Source organism: Aspergillus nomiae (genome assembly GCF_001204775.2).
Source record: "Aspergillus nomiae NRRL 13137 chromosome Unknown contig00145, whole genome shotgun sequence".
Taxonomy (NCBI): domain Eukaryota; kingdom Fungi; phylum Ascomycota; class Eurotiomycetes; order Eurotiales; family Aspergillaceae; genus Aspergillus; species Aspergillus nomiae.
In genome coordinates, this window is record NW_015378200.1 from 27,946 (window position 1) to 47,454 (window position 19,509).

At 49.3% G+C, this 19,509-nt stretch overlaps 4 protein-coding genes across 4 annotated transcripts; 1 reads left to right on the top strand and 3 right to left on the bottom strand.

Annotated features, from left to right (window-relative positions):
* Positions 1-13: 13 nt before the first annotated feature.
* Positions 14-4,650, bottom strand: ANOM_007067 (uncharacterized protein; the record flags this gene model as incomplete). Its single annotated transcript, XM_015552323.1, has 3 exons — positions 14-3,550; positions 3,748-4,081; positions 4,283-4,650. 3 exons carry the CDS (start codon positions 4,648-4,650, stop codon positions 14-16), a joined length of 4,239 nt encoding a protein of 1,412 aa, XP_015406624.1.
* A 2,934-nt stretch (positions 4,651-7,584) lies between these two features.
* fbp1 (fructose 1,6-bisphosphate 1-phosphatase) lies at positions 7,585-9,127 on the top strand (the record flags this gene model as incomplete). The annotated part of the gene is made up of 2 exons (XM_015552324.1): positions 7,585-7,961; positions 8,039-9,127. Coding segments are annotated over 2 exons (1,182 nt in total), but the record flags the coding sequence as incomplete, so codon positions are not given.
* Positions 9,128-9,614: 487 nt separating this feature from the next.
* Positions 9,615-12,389, bottom strand: ANOM_007069 (H(+)-transporting V0 sector ATPase subunit a; the record flags this gene model as incomplete). Its single annotated transcript, XM_015552325.1, has 4 exons — positions 9,615-10,514; positions 10,571-12,039; positions 12,111-12,189; positions 12,264-12,389. 4 exons carry the CDS (start codon positions 12,387-12,389, stop codon positions 9,615-9,617), a joined length of 2,574 nt encoding a protein of 857 aa, XP_015406626.1.
* A 565-nt stretch (positions 12,390-12,954) lies between these two features.
* On the bottom strand, positions 12,955-19,307 carry ANOM_007070 (proteasome activator BLM10; the record flags this gene model as incomplete). Its single annotated transcript, XM_015552326.1, has 4 exons — positions 12,955-13,017; positions 13,080-18,477; positions 18,535-19,032; positions 19,124-19,307. Coding segments are annotated over 4 exons (5,991 nt in total), but the record flags the coding sequence as incomplete, so codon positions are not given.
* Positions 19,308-19,509: the final 202 nt, after the last annotated feature.

Consider the following 19,509-nt stretch of genomic DNA (forward strand, 5'->3'; position numbering starts at 1 on the left):
CATCCAACGCTCATCACTCCTGCAATTGTTCCAGCTCCTCCCATCCAGCTTCATCCATAAGCTGTTCCTTCACACGCTCTCGTAAGCCTTGTATGGCGCTTCCCAGGGCCTCCGTCCATTGCCCTTCCACTGTAGTGACTTTATCTTTTAGATCATGTGTCAAAGACCGCTCCTCATCCGCGCGGGACTCTTGCATTTCCCGCCGTACATGGTCTTCGTCCTCTCCCAATCGGACCCGTTCAGCTACCACAAGCTTGCAATTTGCTCTCATGACAGCCGACTTAACCTCGTGTAAGAGGCAAAAGAGGTTGGTCTGCGATTCGATATATTGGTAGCTAGATTTTTCCGCATGCGAAAGAAGAGTGTAGAGATATTGCAACGGATGATTCTGGTAACTTGGATTTTCCTCATACTCATTTGTAGGGATCTGGAGCTGAAACCCAGCTAGACTCACTGGAACCTGCTGGACCAGAGTGAGGAGAGACGGTGCGATATCCCAGAAGGCGGACAGCTGTATCTCGACCCCTCGAACCACGTTCTCTTCAACCACATTCAAAAAGGATTCAAGCCGAGCCAATGCGCTTGCCTCGTGGTTAACGCGGCGGTTCAAGGCATCTTTGGCAAAGAAGCTGTTCGTTTCCCGCACTTTCTCCTCGTTCGCGTTCTGCTGATAAGGCAGTATGACCACGGTCTTGTACTTTTCATCTCGGTTGCTGACTAGGTCGTATGTTTCGCGATGTAACTGCTCTCGAGCTTCAAATAGCCATTTGAGCTGCGTGAGTTTCTCTAACAGTTCAGGCTTTTCATCGCCTTCTTCTTGGGTCTGGTCGGGGGTCTCATTCTGAGCGTCATCGAACAACTTGCTCTGTAATTCATCAATGGAAGCAGTGGCCTTGTTGATTCGTTCAGTGAGAATTGCATGCATCGGCTTTAGCACTGATTCTTGGTAGCCATCCAGCTCTTGTTTTGCCAACTCCCTCGCAAGCTTATTCTCTTCCATAATCAGCGCAGCCTCCGCCTCCGCGGCTTCTGCAAAACTAATGCTACCCTGTTCGATCTGGCTCTGGATATTGGCCTTAAAGCATCGACGGCTATCCTGCATCCTCTCCTGGTGGTTTTGCTTCAGGCTCTTCATATCCGATTGATGCCGTTCTCTGGTGGATTTGACAACAGAAAGATCGCTAATTGATCGAACTAGAGTACGATAGTTGACCAGATCTGGGTGGCTATTGTTGACGGCCGGATGGTGCCGAGGGTAAGGCGGTGGCAGAGTAATCAGCCTCGACACATCCATTTTGTGAGTTTCCTTGGTATATCCGTAGTTATTGTGCCCAACCGTACTTGAATAATCCGACGAGGCTGGCTCTTCGTGCCAGCCCACCTTCTCGGGCGGGTATTCATCCGGGCCGTAAGCTGCATACTGGTCTGTCGATTCGGATGCATAACTCATATCTCTGCCTTCTGCAGGATCTCGTCCTTGGGGCCACTGAAGAGATTCGCGAGGCAATCCCATATATTTAGATTCACGCTTTGAACGTTCAATTCTTCGTTCGCCTCCCTCGCTGCTTGATTTTGATTCCCACCAACGACTCGGTGCACGTCCTCGGGAGCTCATTCCATCATTGCTCATACTAAGGCTCGCTATCGGGGACAAGCAAGGTTGATAGTTGTTCCACCAAGCAGATTCGGGACGTGATTGGGGTATATCGAGCCTCGGAGCACCCCTTGATGGCCGCCTAGAGAGCGGAGCAGGCGAAGCCTGTGGCTTTGGAGGTTTTTCAAATAGCCTATGGCGCACGGTTTCGATATCCAATGAACCGGAGTCCCATAGTTTAGCATATCTCTCACGCCTGATCTGGGATTCAGATATAATAAACTCCGTGAATATTCTCAGAGCATCCGCTTCATCTGTAGCGTCTGCCTCCTTGTCTATAAAGGCCTTGTGTCTTTGTACGGCTCTCTGAACAAATTCCATGTCCTGGTTGACGACAGAATCCAAAGAGGGGCCTTTCTGTGACGGTACTCGGCGTGGGGCTAATGCTGAGACAGTAGCCAGAGTATCATTAGGCAAGTGTAATAAATGAGAAACCGGTCGGTCCTCTCTCGAACTAGGTCGAGAGGGTGGCCGTGTGTCTTGCCCATGTTGCAATGGGGGAGTCGGAAGGGCCCTTGGGGGCAAGGCCTGCGAGGCCGTCTTGGGGTATCCTAATGATTTCTCGCCACCCGGGGAGAACGGTGGAGTATGTGCAAATCCTCGGGCTGGTCCAACGGGGCTGGGCTCGCCTCTTGGAGTCGAAAAAGAAGATCGATTCGAAAACAATCCAGTCGACGAGGCTCTAGGCCGTGAGGTAACATGTTGCCCATCAGATCCCAAGCTATGACTACTCTTGGGGGTGGCTCTTGTAGATGTTTGGTTCCTTGTACTATCAGAAACAGCATTCGTGTCTTCAAGGACTAGATTCGATGGCTTTACTTGGTCCAGGGCATCGGCCCACGGGTTACTGTTGGTCGATACTGCACTGAAGTCATCAAAAACTTGACTCTGTCTGTTCCTGCGCTCGATTCGCCTCTCCCGAATTCCTTTAGTGTTCGGGTCTCGAAGAGCCGGACTGCGAAACAGGCCATTGCTTGTGGAGTTTGGGTGCGCATGAGTTCTAGATCCATCTGCTCCAACACGGGACCCCGTGATGTTCGCCGTGTCAATAACCAGGGGCGTTTGGTCTCTTTGCCGGGCCACTGCGGGCCCTTCGTCCACCCAGCCAGCTGGAGTCGGGGGAATACTGTCCAAGCCAGTTCCCAGCACTGGAGGTGGTCGAGTTCTGCTATTCCTTGGCTGAACCTGCGAGTGTCGCAAAGACGTTGTATCGGACAGGCCACTGACACTCTGTGATCTCGTAGTAGGAGGAGGGCCTGGAGGTGGTGGTGGAAGAGGCATGCCAGGCTCCCACCCTCGTCCTTGGGGTGAGCTACTCCGAGACTGGCTTGCAGCCCGGGACGTACCGGCGCTATTCACAACGGGGCCCGCAGAAACGGCTCGCCTGGAGGTTGGGGGCCGCGTGACATCATCCTGTTGGGTAGTGGCCGCCATATAATTATAATTACTTGACTGAGATGGATGTAAATTGTCCTGTTGAGAAACCATAATATAGGGCCTTGATCCTGCGTTCAGTGAATTTGGTTCTTGATACACATCAGCTCTATGTCGAGACGATGATCTGGAAGATGACACCCCTTGTGATAACGGTGGAGGTGGTGGAAGTGATACATGTCTATTCTGCCCTGTGTCGCCCACATGAACCATAGATAACGGACGGGTGCGAGGAATGGGACGCTGTCCATATTCCGCGGGGGCATCAGTATTGCCATGTAGTACTCCATTATACGAAGATACCGCCCCTGGAGATGCTGAGCCTCTGCCTGATGTATTATGGCTGACATTATCTCGCGCATGATGCTGTTGCTGGGGCTGGCTTGGTGGCGAGTATGGCGGCGGCGGAGGCGAAAGAGAAGCATCTATATACATCATGTTAAGCGTGCCTTGATAAAAGACCTTTTGAGGTTTAGGCAAAGACCCAGGTATCCGTGGTGACATAAAATTATTCAGAAGCAAAGCAGAAATGAAATTGAAAAATGGAAGATAAAAAATGGGCCCAACAGACCTGTATGAGATCCAGCTTGCCGCGACTGGGAAATGATTCGAGTCATGCTATTTGTTTGCGGATAAGTGGATTGCCCCGAACCGCCTACAGGTCCCCAATCCTGGGGATTGTAAGGGACATTATACTGTCTGGCAGCCATCGATGATGACCCGACTCCTACGCCTCCCGGAGTATTAGTTGCAGGAGACTGGCCTTGCGTAAACGGGCTTGATAAGGAGGTCGTTGACAGAGGGGTCGACGAGTAATTTCCACCAAGCGCGACACCTAGTCCATGAAACTGAGGACCATTCAGAGTCGTTGTCAAAGGTGGCGGTTGCAGAGCATGTTCTCGACGGCTGGGAGATGGCTGATTGCTGGTACTGGCATGAGGTGTTGGCCAGGATGGCGGCTCGTCGCCAACGGTATTTGGAGGCCACCAGCTACTTGGAAATCGCAATCAGTAATGTGAGACGCTGAAAGCAGATCATTTCAAGGGAAGAGGGACAGTCTTGTGGGCATGAGGGGCCCGCGCACCTATTCATACTGCCGAAGAGATTAAGAGCCAACCGGAGATGAAGCCATGGCTAAAAACCGTGCGCAGCAATAAGATTAGGAAGAGGAGCAAAAGGAAGGCCCGAGCCTACCAGACGTGACAGGTCAACGAGAAGGGCAGAGAGAAAGGCGAATTTCCATTCTTTGCAACATGTTCCGTAGGCCAACCAGCCTGCACCCCCCAAGACACATCGGCCGTTTTGACGGGGATAACGCGAGGGATCCACCTGAGATAAAAATAACACACCCAAGACTTGGGTGTCTGGGGCCACCCGGATGGAATCTGGAAGAGACAAGACTCTTCAGACACGAGAAGGGCATGGATGTGGTTAGTGAGCTGCAGCCTGGCAAGTTCATCACAGCCGGCGTCTTGTTGGCGCTTAGGGCACGGGATCTGCGGCCGCTCACTGGTCGAGTACCCCGGCTTTGCCAGACCGCCCTGGCAAACCAGAGCCCTCATCACATCTTATTAGATTGATCCTGTATTTAGAACCAGGCTTGCAGTCGTTTGAAACACCCTAGACGATCAATTTGCGTGCCAGGGCCAGAACCGACTCCAGGGGAAAAAAAGGATACGCAAAATAAAAGGGTTTATATCTGCACGTAATTGGGGGCCATGGTACTTTTTAACTTGGCTCATGAGCGCCTACACGGTAAGACAACAGTCCAGTATTGAAAAAACAGATCTTGTTCATTTTGAGTATTGCTAAACTTCAGCTAGTGCATATTGTAAACCTTGTCACGGACGTATGGATGTGCCCAACCAGCGAAAGGCACTATCTTATCACTTGGGTCCTTGGGTCAATCCAATGAACCAAGAAAGCTTGAATGGCGAAATCACCTTTTCTTGCTATACATACTAGCCACTAAAGCCAAAGTCAGCGCTGGAACAAGCAATTGCTGAAATCTGGCAAATCAAGCTGATGGAGAGTATTTCAGATTAAATGCCCTGTCACAGGCGGTGGTCATCAATGTATTTGATTATGTTGACCGTCGTGATTAAAATAAAAGAAAATCATCATTGTACAGGTATCAAGGCAGGGTGACGCGAGGAAAAGCAGATTCAACTTACATTAATTGATCCATGCCCGGCCAACATTGGTTGGCCAAGGCGAGGTGTTCTTGTATGCGATCTATAAAATCTGCGCATACAATCAGCTTCGATTGCTTCATGGCTATGACAGACGAAGACAAATTGTTGACTAATCAGTCGTGACAGTTGTCGTCCTGGCCAGCAATGCTGACTTGGACATATGCTTGTCATTTGTTTTAATGTCGATTCATCATGATGTCGAAAACAACTGGAGTCAGGGCAAGGTGCCTACATACAAGTAACTGGCCTCCTGCGAGCCACGAGACCAGAGGTCTGGTAAGCTAGAGAAGGTCTTGTCTGTAGATGGCACGAGAGTCAGCAACGTTCACGGGGACTCCATTAAATTTTATGCCAAAGGTGTATGTCAGAAATGCATGAATGGTAAAAAAAAAGATGGTGTCAGCATCGATAACTCGAATAAGACTCGTCATCTAAGGAGATCATCATGTGAGGCTTGGGAGTTATGAGACAAGTTGATATTTACCTTTTAGCTAGCAGTTTTGATATATTATACATAGCTTATGTGACACTATCCATGACCATTAGCCCCAGGCTCAAGTCTTGTTGGATCAACATAATTGGGTAATCGTGTGATCTCAGTGGGCGAGGTTTTCTAGGCCTGCCGCAAAAAGGGCATATCCATCAAGACCGGTCGTCTGTCTGACGCCGTCGGAGCCCAGTGCCGTTTCATCTTCGAAAAGGTGCAAAGAGATAGAGTGGTCGAGAGTCTTACCATCTAGAATAAGGCACTTGGAACCATGGCACTCAAGTGTGCATTACTGGCCACCTACTAAAAACTCTTTTGACCGTCAGTACACAATCACACAAGTGAGAATGAGAGATCAAACGAATTAAATAAGGTAGCAGATCAGAAATGTGCCATAAGATTTATCGCCAACGACCGAAAGGTCTCAGTCGGTAATTTCCAGCGTATATGTTGTTGTGAAGCATCATGCTAGACAGTGTGATAGAAAAAAGAAAAACAAAGCCAGGACGTACCATTAGTGCAAGTGAGGATCGGCTCCTCTGTTTGTCGCATGTTACAGAATTGTTAGTCCTGTGGGACACACAAAGTCAGCAATGTGCTTCCATATTGAAATGCAAGTGAGCAGAAAGCTTTCTTTGCAAGCAGATCAGACTGACGTGCAAAAACCGAGTTTTCATGCCAAGTAGGTCAAAGACTCTAGTTTGTAAATGGTTGTAGGTTACATCATGATGGAAGATGTGGAAGAAGATCAAATAGAACAAGCCAGACAAAGTGGACTTACCAAAGAGAGTATCTTGCGATGCAAGTCGCTAAGTGATTAGTCCACGCCCAGTGTGAGCATATGAAATCATTGAGCAATTATATTTGTTTGGTTATACCAAGTCTGATGGATGTTGCAGCCCAACCATTTCAGGTGAACAACCATCAGCCAGGATTGTTGTTGTTGCTGTTGTGTGGGAAGGTGAAGTTTCGAAAAGAAAAAGAACAAGCGTGTCGAACTTTTTCAAGCTGCGCTCCCACCGGAGCTAATTTTACCGAGGCCTAATCCGGTTAGACGGGAACGAGTCACGGGATGTGAGTAGGTAATGGCTTAGATAAGCGCCACCCAGTCAGCTGACCGAAAAAAGGGTGCGATCGACGGAGGAAAGAAACCCGAACAAGAGGCAGCGGATTGCTTCACAGAACGGCCGAGACTCGAATAGTTCAAGAATAGTTTGACGTGGGCGATCAAAAATTGTCGCGTCTGCTGACCAGGAGATATCCACTTCCGGCTATGGGTTTAATTTGCGCGAGAACGACCACGCAGACCAGGGGCTATCTGTTTCATGCGGCATTTCTTTGGGCAATCCTACTTTACTGTATGTAATATGGTTTCAATCCCATTGTGTTGCTGATAAGAGATCGGACCTGGCATCGGTACATCCATGGGAATGCGTTACCTTCCCACTTGCCGACCAGTATGGAGACCATTGATATCATATCCAGAAGCATGGATAGTCGATCTCGAACCCATTCGAGTTTCCCTACGGACCGGTTCTTGTACTGCGGGGGGAATCGGAGGCGGACAAGAGTAAAAACAGGGAAAAGCCGGGAGAGAAGAGAGCGGCGGGGACTGCGGGGAGAAGATGATTGCGTCAATGGAACGATCCCGTATTGTCCATGATCTGGACTGACGTTCTCCTTACTCACTCTTGGTCTCCACCGGCAAAATATTATTGCTCCTATGACCCTGTGGACGGTGATCATTAAGATCCTTCAATGATTCTATTTATACGGTTTATACTATTTATACTTCCTCTGTCTGCTCTTCCAGACTCCCAGTTTGGTATACTCTATTGATCGACCTAATCTCTGACTTACGTACTTGAATCCTACTCCTCTCAACCCGGCCATTATCACCTCACGTCCATTGGTGCCCTAGTCTTCCTGCTTTCTCCGTTGAACCGAGGTTGCGCATTACTTTAAACCGGTCCATTGCACCCCAGAACCACTTGATCTCCCCTCCTGAACAATCTGCGCATATCCCCCTCGGTGCTAAAGAATCCCAAATCAACATCATCATCATGTCCGGACACGAGAACAACGGTGCGCCCCCCGTGGGACAGGAGAATATCAACACAGATATCGTCACCCTCACAAGATTCTTGACGGAAGAACAAACCAAGGTGCCAGAAGCCACTGGTGACTTCACGTACGGTCATGCCCATAGCCCCTGTAGCATCAGCACTGAAGGAAAGAGAAACTAACCGTTCATAACCACCCCTCCAGACTCCTCTGCCACGCTCTTCAATTCTCCTTCAAGTCCATCGCCTACTACATCCGTCGTGCATCCTTAATCAACCTGACCGGACTGGCAGGTTCCTCAAACACCACAGGCGATGACCAGAAGAAACTCGACGTAATCGGCAACGATGTCTTCATCTCCGCCATGCGTGGCTCAGGTAAATGTCGTATCCTCGTCTCGGAAGAAGAAGAAGAAGCCATCGTCTTCGACGAGCACCCCTACGCCCGCTATGCAGTCGTCTGCGACCCCATTGACGGATCCTCCAACCTGGACGCTGGCGTCTCGGTAGGAACTATCTTCGGCGTCTTCAAGCTGCCCGACTCCGTTCTGGGACCCGAGAACAAGGTCTCCCCCAAGGACCTTCTCCTCCCCGGTACCGAGTTGGTCGCCTCCGGCTTCACCATGTACGGTGCCTCCGCCCAGCTCGTCATCACCATGCGCAATGGTAGCGTCAACGGCTTCACCCTGGAGAACTCTCTGGGCGAATTCATCCTCACCCACCCCAACATGACCCTCCCCACCAAGCGCGCCATCTACTCCGTCAACGAGGGTAACAGCAGCTACTGGGACGAGTGGACTAACGCTTACTTCCACTCACTGAAGTTTCCCCCCGAGGGAGAGAAGCCTTACAGTGCTCGTTACATTGGTAGTATGGTGGCTGATGCTTACCGGACACTGCTCTACGGTGGTGTCTTCGCTTATCCGGCCGACAAAAAGGCCCCCAAGGGTAAGCTGCGTATTCTGTACGAGTGCGCGCCCATGGCTATGGTGTTTGAGAACGCCGGTGGTCTCGCCGTGAACTCTCGCATGGAGCGCCTTCTAGGCGTCGTCCCTGAGCACATCCACGACAAGAGTGGTGTGTTCCTCGGCTCGAAGGACGAAGTGCAGAAGATCATCGACACTTATAACAAGTACAAGAAATGATTTGAATTTTTTGGCCCGTATGTGGCCGGCTTATACTCGTGGGAGATCTGGTGATTTCACCACGGGATGGTATTAATGAGGATGGTCATGGGTATTTAATGTATGAAAAGCGTCCTAAGTTAAATAAATACTGAAATAAACATTTGAAAAATCTATATAAACATCGCTTCTCTACTCGGGTTGATTTCCCTGATCTAATCACCTCGTGTTCTATTTGCGAACGCTGGGTACTTCTAAATAGGGCGGATAAATATATCTAGCCCAAATTCCATGTTGTCACAATGGGGTTCAATGTCCCTGGCTCTAAATCATTCCCAGTTGATTAGCACTGCACTCGTTGGATATATTTTATATATGTTATAGTACAAGAAAACCGACCGCCAATGTTCAATCAAGCAAGAATATGCTGACACTATTTACATCAGAGTCCAACATTACATGCAAACTCAAATTGAGTAGAATTGTGACAGTCTTCAAGTATATGAATGCACCGACGGTTTAGAAGCAAAGAAACAAAGGCGAGGTTAGATATGGACAAGTCAATTGATGTCTAGAGTTTAATTGATTCCCACAGGGAACTAGAGTACATATAATCCAAAATGAAAGGAAGGAAAAGAATGGATCAGGACGCTCAAATCAATCAACGGGATCCTCCTCGAGGAGCGCCTTGAAGCTGAACGGAGCAAATGGTATACCCTCGCCCATGAAATGCTTGCTCATAGCCTCGACCCAGTGCAGACGAAGCGAATGGAGCATGGCGCTAGTTCCCTCCATGACACAGAGAATGGCGATTGTCAGAGTGAACCACAAATAGAAGGAGACGACAATCATAATCACACGAAGGGTGGGGGACTCCTGCTCGAAGGCACCGCCAAGAGTCATAGTCCACAAAACGATCGAAAGCTGCTGATGGGCCAGAGAAAGAGCCCACAGACGCAGGTAAGACGCAGTGTGAGAAATACAGTTCAGACAGAATTCAATGGTATGAATGACCTGATGAATCATAATCTCAGAGAAGTCGAATTCTTCGTGCTCCTCCTCTCCAAGGTCTTGGGCAATCATAGCTACCCCCTCACCCTCGCTGGCCATGCTGTCACGGCCCCCATTAAGTCCGCCATCCATATCACCATCATCTTCAAGCGCGCTAACTCTTGACTGTTCTCCAAGACCTCTGTATCCTTGAGCACGAGCACGGTTATGCTCCCAGCGGAGGTAGAGCGGCTTGAAGAGCAGCATAACGGGTACTTGCGCGACGGCCAGAAGCAATAGGATAACTTGAACAGAGCCTTGGCCTGGGTAGAGTTCCTCCTCAACGTTACCAGGAGAGAGGAACATGAAAATGAGCATGTTCAGCAAACCTGGGGGTGACTGACCCCTGGCTGGCCAATCAACCGACCACTTATAGATGACAGTAAGGACAAGGTACCCAAAAATAGATTGGAAGAAAATCATTCCTGGGAGGAAATTGCCGATGATATCAACCTTAGACTTGAAGTGGCGAGCGTTGACATACTGCAGGCAAAGAGCATAGGTCATCTGTAAATTGGTTAGTTTCTGCAGTGAACAACAACCCCTTGAATGAAAGAACTTACGTGAGACCAGCCGAGCAGGATACTCATTTTCATCTTCAAACTGTTCGTAAACAGGAGAGAGTTTTCAGCCTCATGCCAATTCCAGTCAAGTCCAAAGGGAAAACGATAGTCGCCCTTCAGGGAAGCCTCGACTGCCTGGCCTGGATGGATGATCTCAGGCCACTTCCATTGACTCGAGAAAACCGTGAACGACTTGGAGAAGATATCATTGTAAATAAGACCAGTGTACATGGAGAAAAGACCCATCATCAGCATAATATAACGGCCATAGAATGCCATATATGTCAGTTCATCTAACTTGGTCTTCTGAAGCTTTCTCTCCCAGAAAATCATTGCAGCAGCACACATAGTCATGAGAGCACCGTGACCGAAATCGCCAAACATGACGGCAAACAGGAATGGGAAGGTGACGATCGTGTACAATCCAGGGTTGGCTTCCGAGTACTTCGGGATACCATACGCATTGACAATGGTCTGGAAGGCCTCCGTGAACTTGTTCGTCCGCATATAGGTAGGGGGTGTCTTGTTAGTCCGGATCTGATTAACAATAGTAGGCACACTTAAACCAGCACGGTCGTTCACATCCTGCAACGTCGACTTGATCAACGGCAGCGAGTTTGTTGGACACCAGGCCTCCGCAATTAGTGTTTTTCTCGCTTGATCGTAGGAGAATCTGTTGAGTGTATCATAGACAGCCTTTTCCTTCCTGACGATGATCATCCAGGCCGCAAGCGAGCGGGCAATCTGTGTAAGTTCCGCATCGAGCGTATTCTTAGTGTTGCGCAAGACATTATCCACATCACCCAAGCGTGTATTTACTTCATGAATCTGATCGCGTCTCAGCTCACTGTTCTCGTCAACACCGTACAGTGAAGCACCAAGAGATTCAGATATTTTCCTGATTTTCGCGATGATGTTTTTTCCGTGGGCGAAAATAACAAACACATTCTTGTGAGACTCTTCGTTGGTCGTCGGGTCAATGATAGCCTCGGGAATCTCCGACTGATTCATGTACAAGTTACCACGCAGAGTTCGCCAAAGAATACGTTCAAAGGCACCAATACGGTCACGTGGAATGACACCCGCGACAAACCCGATGTTCATCTCGAGGAAGGATTGTTGACCCTGGGCCTCGCCGTTCTGACCCCGGTGGGATTGCTGTTCGACATCACGAAGGAGAGGAGCTTCATCGTTGTCAAATGATTGCCGTATTTCTTCTGTATGAGTGTGGGCGCGATCGAAGAATCCACCGGCTTCCCTCAAAACCCAACGCCATTCCGTGAGCTCCACCTCACGCTTCTTGAGTGTCTCATAGCTATCGTTGAGTGAGGCAATCCTCTGTTCCAAGCTCTCGCTCCGTTCGGCAAGCTCATCAATCTCTGAAGCCAAGGGCGCAGCTAATGTATCGGTGAATTCGGATGAAGACCGCATTGGGATCCCTGCCTTGTCCATCTGAGAATGGAAATATCCTGTAGAGGACAACATAACGTCAGTTGCTTTTCGGCCTTAAGAACACATTATTCCATATGGGTAGCCATACGCAGCTGCCGTTCCACATTATCCAGGCGACGGATCTCTTTGGTGAAGGTACGTTGAAAAGCATTAGTGTCGGGGTTAAGCTATTTGCAAGCCAATCAAGGTTAGCCCAGGTTACTGTCGCGCTGCTTGTTCCGGTTTTCGATTATCGACTCACATCTCTAAACTGAACCTGACCGAGTTCTCCCAAGGCACTGACAACTTCTCGTCCGATTTCATTGGCGATATAGAGCTGGGTCAAGCTCATATCCGACGAACGGAAGAAGGTATCCTTCGGAGCCATGGTGAAGAGGCTGCCTGTAGCAGGTTCCTTTCACCACAGGTATAAAGATTGCACAACAGTACCACAGTTGTGTACGCACGAAAATGGTAAAATAATAATAAAGATGCTAGAGATGGGCGTCGAGGCAGTTGGGGAGAAGCGCCTGAACCACTGGGACCCCTTGGCAAGGTGACGGCGACCTTGATTGCGGAAGAGCCGCGTGGCTGTTGTGGCACGTGATTACGGAGGACGATGCTTATCTAATCCACTGTCTATCCCAAATCTATGGATGAACGATTGGCTACTAAGTAGCGATAGATGCCATAAAATGCTTTTGAAGTGAATATCGCTGTGTACCGTGGTATATGTGCCTTCAATTCAAGAATACCACCCAAAACTTTCACATCAAACAACAACCTAAGAAGAATTATCCCTCCACCAAATCCACCATTATTCATACCGAATGCTCTAATAATTCCCAATTCTCATACTGCCACATACCGAACGACCAATACGTTGTAGCTTGCCAAAAGTGGCGTATGAATTGTACGAGTCATGGATACATGCCTGTATTGCCCCTCTTAATCTAAGCGAAGTAACTCTTCCAAAGCACACCAGAGAGGTCTTCGAGCTGGTCTGGAGTGAACGCCTACACAAAAATGTTAGCTTATAAACGATCATTTTCTCTCTCAACGATGGAGGGTTGTCCACCTTTGCATCAATATGCCAAGTATCTTGTCTTGTCTTTTTGAACTCGCTGATTATAGATTTGACACTCGAACCCACGACGCCAGGGTCGTTTGCAGCCCGAACGCTCAATGTAGCCAGGGCTTCAGGCATCCACGTGGGCGGCGGACTATTGTACGGGAATGCTTGGATTAGCGCACCGAGACCTAAAACTGCACCGTGTCTCGTGATTATGAGTCGAGCATGCTCAGGTGTTGGAGTGCCAGCCCCAGATGAAACTGGGGTTGACAAGCCGGACCGAAGGATTTTGGGGCGTTTTGGGAGAGGGTTGTCGATCAATATTTTCGAAAATCGCTGTTTGAACCGGCTAACCATCTCTTCGCGCAAAAATACGGGTGAGCAGCGAATCATGCCAGACAAGGTAGCTGATGCTCCAGCCCTCACTTCGTGCTGAGGGTCTTCTAACATGTTTGCCACGCACTCAAAAAGCTTGTCTCGATCAGCGACGGAAAGCAGGAATAGACGGCGGAAGTAAATGATCTGAATGTTGATCATAACTCGTAGACGCTGGTGCCATGAGGGTGACGTCTGTCCTATGTGAATGAGGGACTGGATGAACCCAGAGTTCTGCTCAGCGGGGTATGGGATGTTGGGCAGATGCCGGAAGACATGATAGGCCAATGACTGGAGCTCTGGATCTTCCTTTACATCCATCATGTGTAGCAGTTGTCCCGTGAACACGTCTGGGAAGAAGGGAACCAACTGCGTGCACTCATACGACGAAAGAGTGGAGTCCAACCAGAGAAGTACTGTTTTGCATCCTGAAGTATAAGATGAAGGCGTCTGCTGACCTGGGGTCCTCTCGTGCCGCCACTTCTCAATGTCACTGAAGATATCATGTATCATCTTGGTGAATTCTTCGGTAGGCTGATATGGGTATGTGCCCACTGATGACGCAGCCTCCTGCGCCGCAAGGAGGGTCTTAACGTCGGCGTATGATTCATGATACCGTGTGCGATAAATGGTTGCAATCGTTTGGCCCATCGCCTCGCGGACGCCCTTGTATGGGTGATCAAGGTGTGCCAGAAAATCTCTAACGATGGGCTTTTCAAGTTGGAAATGCCACCCTGCATCTATGATGGCTTGATGCAGCAGATTGATCTTGGAGCTTTCCTTGAAAGCAGCATTTGTCGACATATCTAGTCGAAAGCTCGCAAGCCAATCGACCAGGGGCCATGCTCTTCGTGGGTCACGACATTGAAGGATCATATGAAGGAAAGTCGTCCAGTAGCCGGAATTTTCCGGAGTTAGTCCATCAGTAAAGATCTTACGCACAATCGGGAAAGCGTATTCCCAAACCAGTGTCCGTTTCTCCACACTTGTATCAGCAACAGAGCTTATAAGGGCACCGAGGATCTCCGCAGTAGCTCTGTGTTGATGTTTATCGCTACCGTCCTCAAAAACAGCCTCGATTTCTTCTTGAATATCCTTGAATTTTGCAGCGGTCAGCCCATCCCGGAGCATTAACTCGAAGGCGTACAAAAGCATCATTGCACAGGGCATGCGGAACTTGTCAGCAGTAGGGTCCCGTGGCTCTTGCTTCAAGTACATGAAAAACTTGTTGAACCAAGCTCGATCGAACAATTTCCCCATGTGAGCCCGCACTTTCCACTCAGTTTCGTCATACTCGATGTCACGCTCAACGTTGGACTTGTACGCAGGCATGCTTTCGGCCCACACAAGCCATCCCGGGAAGTCATGGTCAACATAGTACTCGGCCTCAGGTTTGGCAAAACTCGATAGATACTCCTTCGTCCAGCCCTTGTTGTGCCGCTTGGTAGCCACATTAATCTTAGAAGGGAAGTGTTGATGGCCCAGGATGTAATTCTTGTAGTCATGGTTGCAAATAGCCCTAACATCTACCATGGTGAACAAGGCGATGAGCGCTTGGGAATACATGCCGCGCAACCCCGGATGGTCATCGATAGACCCTTGAGTTACAAGGTCTATTAGATTCTCACTTGCAACGTAATCAAATCTAAGACCCATGGTGATCACGATGGTGGCTGCTCGGCTGGCGACTTTCCAATGCGATACTCTGGCCAAATTCACCAGTTCTTCAGCCAGATCAGCCTTCTTCTTTTCAATGATGGCTCGCTTGCTGTTGATATTCTTGCGCTTATGCTGGATCTCACCCTGAACATCCTTCTTCGGAGCGATCGCTTCAACGATGTTCCGATCAAGAATGGCCATCCTTTCCATAGCGCGGCCATAATCCATGATCTGATACACCGCGCCCGAGCAAATTCTTTGTACGGAAGGTTTGTCGACGGCACTTGCGTCGATGAAAGTTCTTACCAAAGTTGGGGCGTACTTCCAATGGCGGCCTACGGTCTTCGCCACGCTGCTCAGGAGTAAAGAAAACAATGCACCTTTGATCCGGGCGTGGTCGTTTTCTTTGATGCCTTTCTGTAGAGCCTTGATTAGGGGCGGGATAACAAGAAGGCGAGCCCCCCACACAGCCTTAAGAGCAGACTCTCCTGCACTTTGAGCATTGCGCCGAGTTTCGGTATAGAGGGAGACGCAGGATTCTGCGATATCCAGGAGCAGGATCTCGTCTAGTTGAGACCGCCGCCGGGGTGCTGCATTGTGCCTCAGGCGCTGTAAATGGTAGACATTGGCTCTGCGAACCAACAACGGACGAGGGTAGTCTTTGCGGACACCACTCATTTTGTAGGGATGAATGTCTGCGGCGAGGAGACGCGTGACCCTGTCAAGGACATGAGCAGATCTTTCAATGCCAACGTCCACAAACCATGACCGATAAGCCGAGTACAGAGCGCTGAAGCAAGGCACATCATCCTCTTGCTTGTCCGACAAGAATCTATGCACCTCATGAAGAACCCAGCCTGCTCTCTCCCGGATGTCATGGATAGTAGTATACATCGGATCGGTCTCATTTAGTGGATAGCCGGTAGGGTACGAAAATGATTCTCTAACTGTAGCTTCGTCCGAGCTGTCAAGTAATGAATCGGAGTCTTCATCCTGGGAGCCATGTTCACCATCGGCCATATCGATATCGGCCATTGATTTGGACGACCCGTTTACTCCATTCGTTTTCGTCTGCGACGCGGCCTTTGGATCAAATAACACAGAGATACCAGAAATGATAAGTCGTAGTAGAACCAAGTTCCTTGTAACCTCATCCGACCACGCTTTACCACTTCCATCTCGTTTGACACTGGATGTCTCAGTGGTGAGATCGGTCAATTGTTTGAGGGCGGACTCAGCCTGGCTCTTAAATAGCTCGACGGCAAATTCAAGTTCTTCACGTTTTGGCACATGCCATTTTACGGTCAAATTATTGGGATCTGGCTGATAGCTCCAAAGCTCAGGTTGTACACCCTGCGCAGCGACATCGGGCTCATACAGGGAGTAGTCCGCAGTATAAGTGCCCGTGAGGTTTAAGAGAAGGTGATGCACAAAGTTTGAGATATGAACAGTCGGTATACCCCTACATTTCTGTTGCATATACACCGCAATGTCGAAGAGCTCCTTCCTGTGAGCTAGCACAGCATCGCCGACATGAACAACGCACATGCTCAGCATACTGACATTCCAAACCAAGCCACGGTCTCGGGGGAGGACATCCGTTCCAGTGGTCCTAGTGGAGCCTGCGCCATTGTCGTCGATCTCCGTACGGATGGCCTGTATCAGCACTGGAATAAACCGCTTCAGAGCTTTTTCTGGGTTGACCTTGCAAACCGAGTTACATATAAAGGCCATCGCATCCCGCGCTTGATGAATAACGTGATTGGACACGAAGTCTACAACCTTCGACAAGGCAATATCGTAATACTCGGGGGAGAGGGACGACAGAAGCGGCATGAATGTGGCAGGTAGGGTATTCACAATGTTCTCTTCGGGAGAGCCGTTGCGTACCCTGCTCGCGTCTGGTAGATTCTCCAGGAGAGTAAAGACTCGCCCAAGAAACGATATGATGAAGTCACCGAAGCCACAGGTTGAAGAACGGAGGATCATTTCTTCGGTTTCATCATCCAGATCCCGATCATAATTGAGTTGCACCTCAACGCCCTCTTCTTCCATACGCTCCATTTCACCCGAGATCCATTGCATCGCCAGCATGTTACAGTTTACGTCTTCCCTCCCTTGCGTTAGGTCAGCCAAGGGTATGTTATAACAAGCAGACTGGATGAATGACAACGCATGCAGAGATTTCTCAAGGTCATTGGCATCGACACCGGGCAGCGCAAGTCCCAGTAGAGTTGTCATGTGACAGCGATATCCCTTCGTCCTTGAGATAATTCGTGAAAGGACTTGAAGGGCGCGGAGCGATGACGTCGTGCGGTGAACTTCTACTAAGCCTTGAAGAGATGGATATATACGTTGCAAAGCGCCGGGAAGGATAAGATGTGGCTCCAGGAAGGCCAAACTTTGTAGCGTAGACAATGAGAAGCTCATTGCTGTACCGCTTTTAGCATAGATACCCATGAATATGACATCACGGAGACAGAGTACAAAGCGACGCTTCAGGGGCTCTGTCAATCTTCGTTCTGCCGGCACTTCCATCTCCCCGCTTTGCTCTCGATTCCATCGCATAATGAAGAAGTCGGCGAGGTAGTAGACGAGCTGTGACAAGGTTTTCGTCCAACTGCCAGAGTTAGATGGATGGAAGAAAGTTTCGACTGCCTGTATAAGGCCCTCTAATTGCGTCAAAATAGACTCTTCGGCGTCGAGGCATGCGGGAGAGAGGGACATCACGACCCATCGAGCAATGTGATGTGCCACTGGATGCTTCCTGGTATCTCGGTCAAGCATAATGCCTAGCCCAGACGAGATATCCACCAGCGCACTGTAAGGAGAGGTGGATTGTCCTACAGGAATCTCCAACAATCTCAGGATCGCCGTGAAGATGAGGGACGACTGTTCCTTTGTGAAAAGACCAAATTCGGAGAATGGTATCTGCTGGGCAGGCAATGAATCACGAGCTAGCCTCGAAAGATAGTCAAGGAAGGTGGTATCAAATGTTTTTGACCGATTGACTAAGGCCCAAAGATGAAAGTACGTCGGCAAGTAATGATGTGGCAGTAGGTCTTCCCTGGTCTCGGGTGGGGGTGACGTTGGGAGTAGTAGGTTTATCAACCCGACTACGACAAACGCACCCTCCGAAAAAGACGTGGTATAATGAGGAAGAAACTCTTCCAGCATAGCTGGCAGCTCACACGGGTCAATGTACAGCTGGACGAATGCACAGAGCTTCGTCAGTGTCTTGACATTTCTCTTCAGGTTCGTAGAATGCACCAAGCCCGACTCTGTAGGTAACACAAAAGCTTTTAATTCCCTGTAAAGAGGCTTCCAATCCAGAGTCAGGTCCTTAACGGGCCTCAGATAATGCTTGCGCCTGTGCCGATGTCAGTACCATGATGGGCAAGAGTAGTCATTTGCAAGTTTGGCTTACTTGGTGAGGAACATAAACATGCTAGCAAATCGCTCTGAAACATTTGGATCGATGCCCGGGGCAAGAGAAAGCTCATAGTATAGCCTCACAAGGTTGATCCGGTCCGTACGGGACGGATCAAACTTGAGCGACAGCCATCCTCTAAGCTCCCGAGTCCAGTGCACGGCACCAGGACTGAAATCACCCGCCTCTACAGCAACATAGAGTTGGGTTAGTATCTCCCGCAGACTCCGTTCCCTCTCGGTTTCATTTTCGAGTGGATATGGTAGATATTTGAAATAAGGATAGGTGCGAGGGCGGACTCGTGCCTTGGGTTCGCCATTCCCGTTCATCCCTACAGGCTCACCCCCCGGCGAGGTGGCTCGCGATACTTCGTGCGCATTATGAAAATTTTCTGATGTTAAAATGGCCTTCGCGGTTGATTGATCCATCGTCATACAATAGGATCGATGATCACTGCGGTGCAGATGTTGGGGATGAGGGAGGTTCGGAAGAGCTCTAGAAGACTCAATGTTAGTAACTACTTTCGTTCGAGGACGGACATCAATAACATCAGCGCGTAGATGGGCCTTTAGCGGTATGGACTTACATTGGACATGAAGATTGTAGCCCAATGTCCAGCTGTGAAGATCGATGACAAAGAGTGACTTACTGCCAATTATGTTCGCATGGGCAATTGGACGGATGGGTCTTGGCTAGTAGGACGACCGGGTACGACAGTAGAAGCTTTGGGACGTTCAGAAGCTAGTACGAAAGATGGGGACAGTCCTCCGACAAAGAAAGATGTTGTAGAGGGAGTTGAAAGGAGGAGCATGTGCTGTTCGTGTCGCAATAAAATACAGCCTGGGCAGTTTGGAGGATCATTCAGTTTTAAGCCCAAGTGTAGCAGTCGGAAGAAGGTAGAAAGAGGTATTATCGCTCAGTGAGTTAAGTTTCTGATGACATAATTCCACGTAACTGCACCGCAGCCTAACC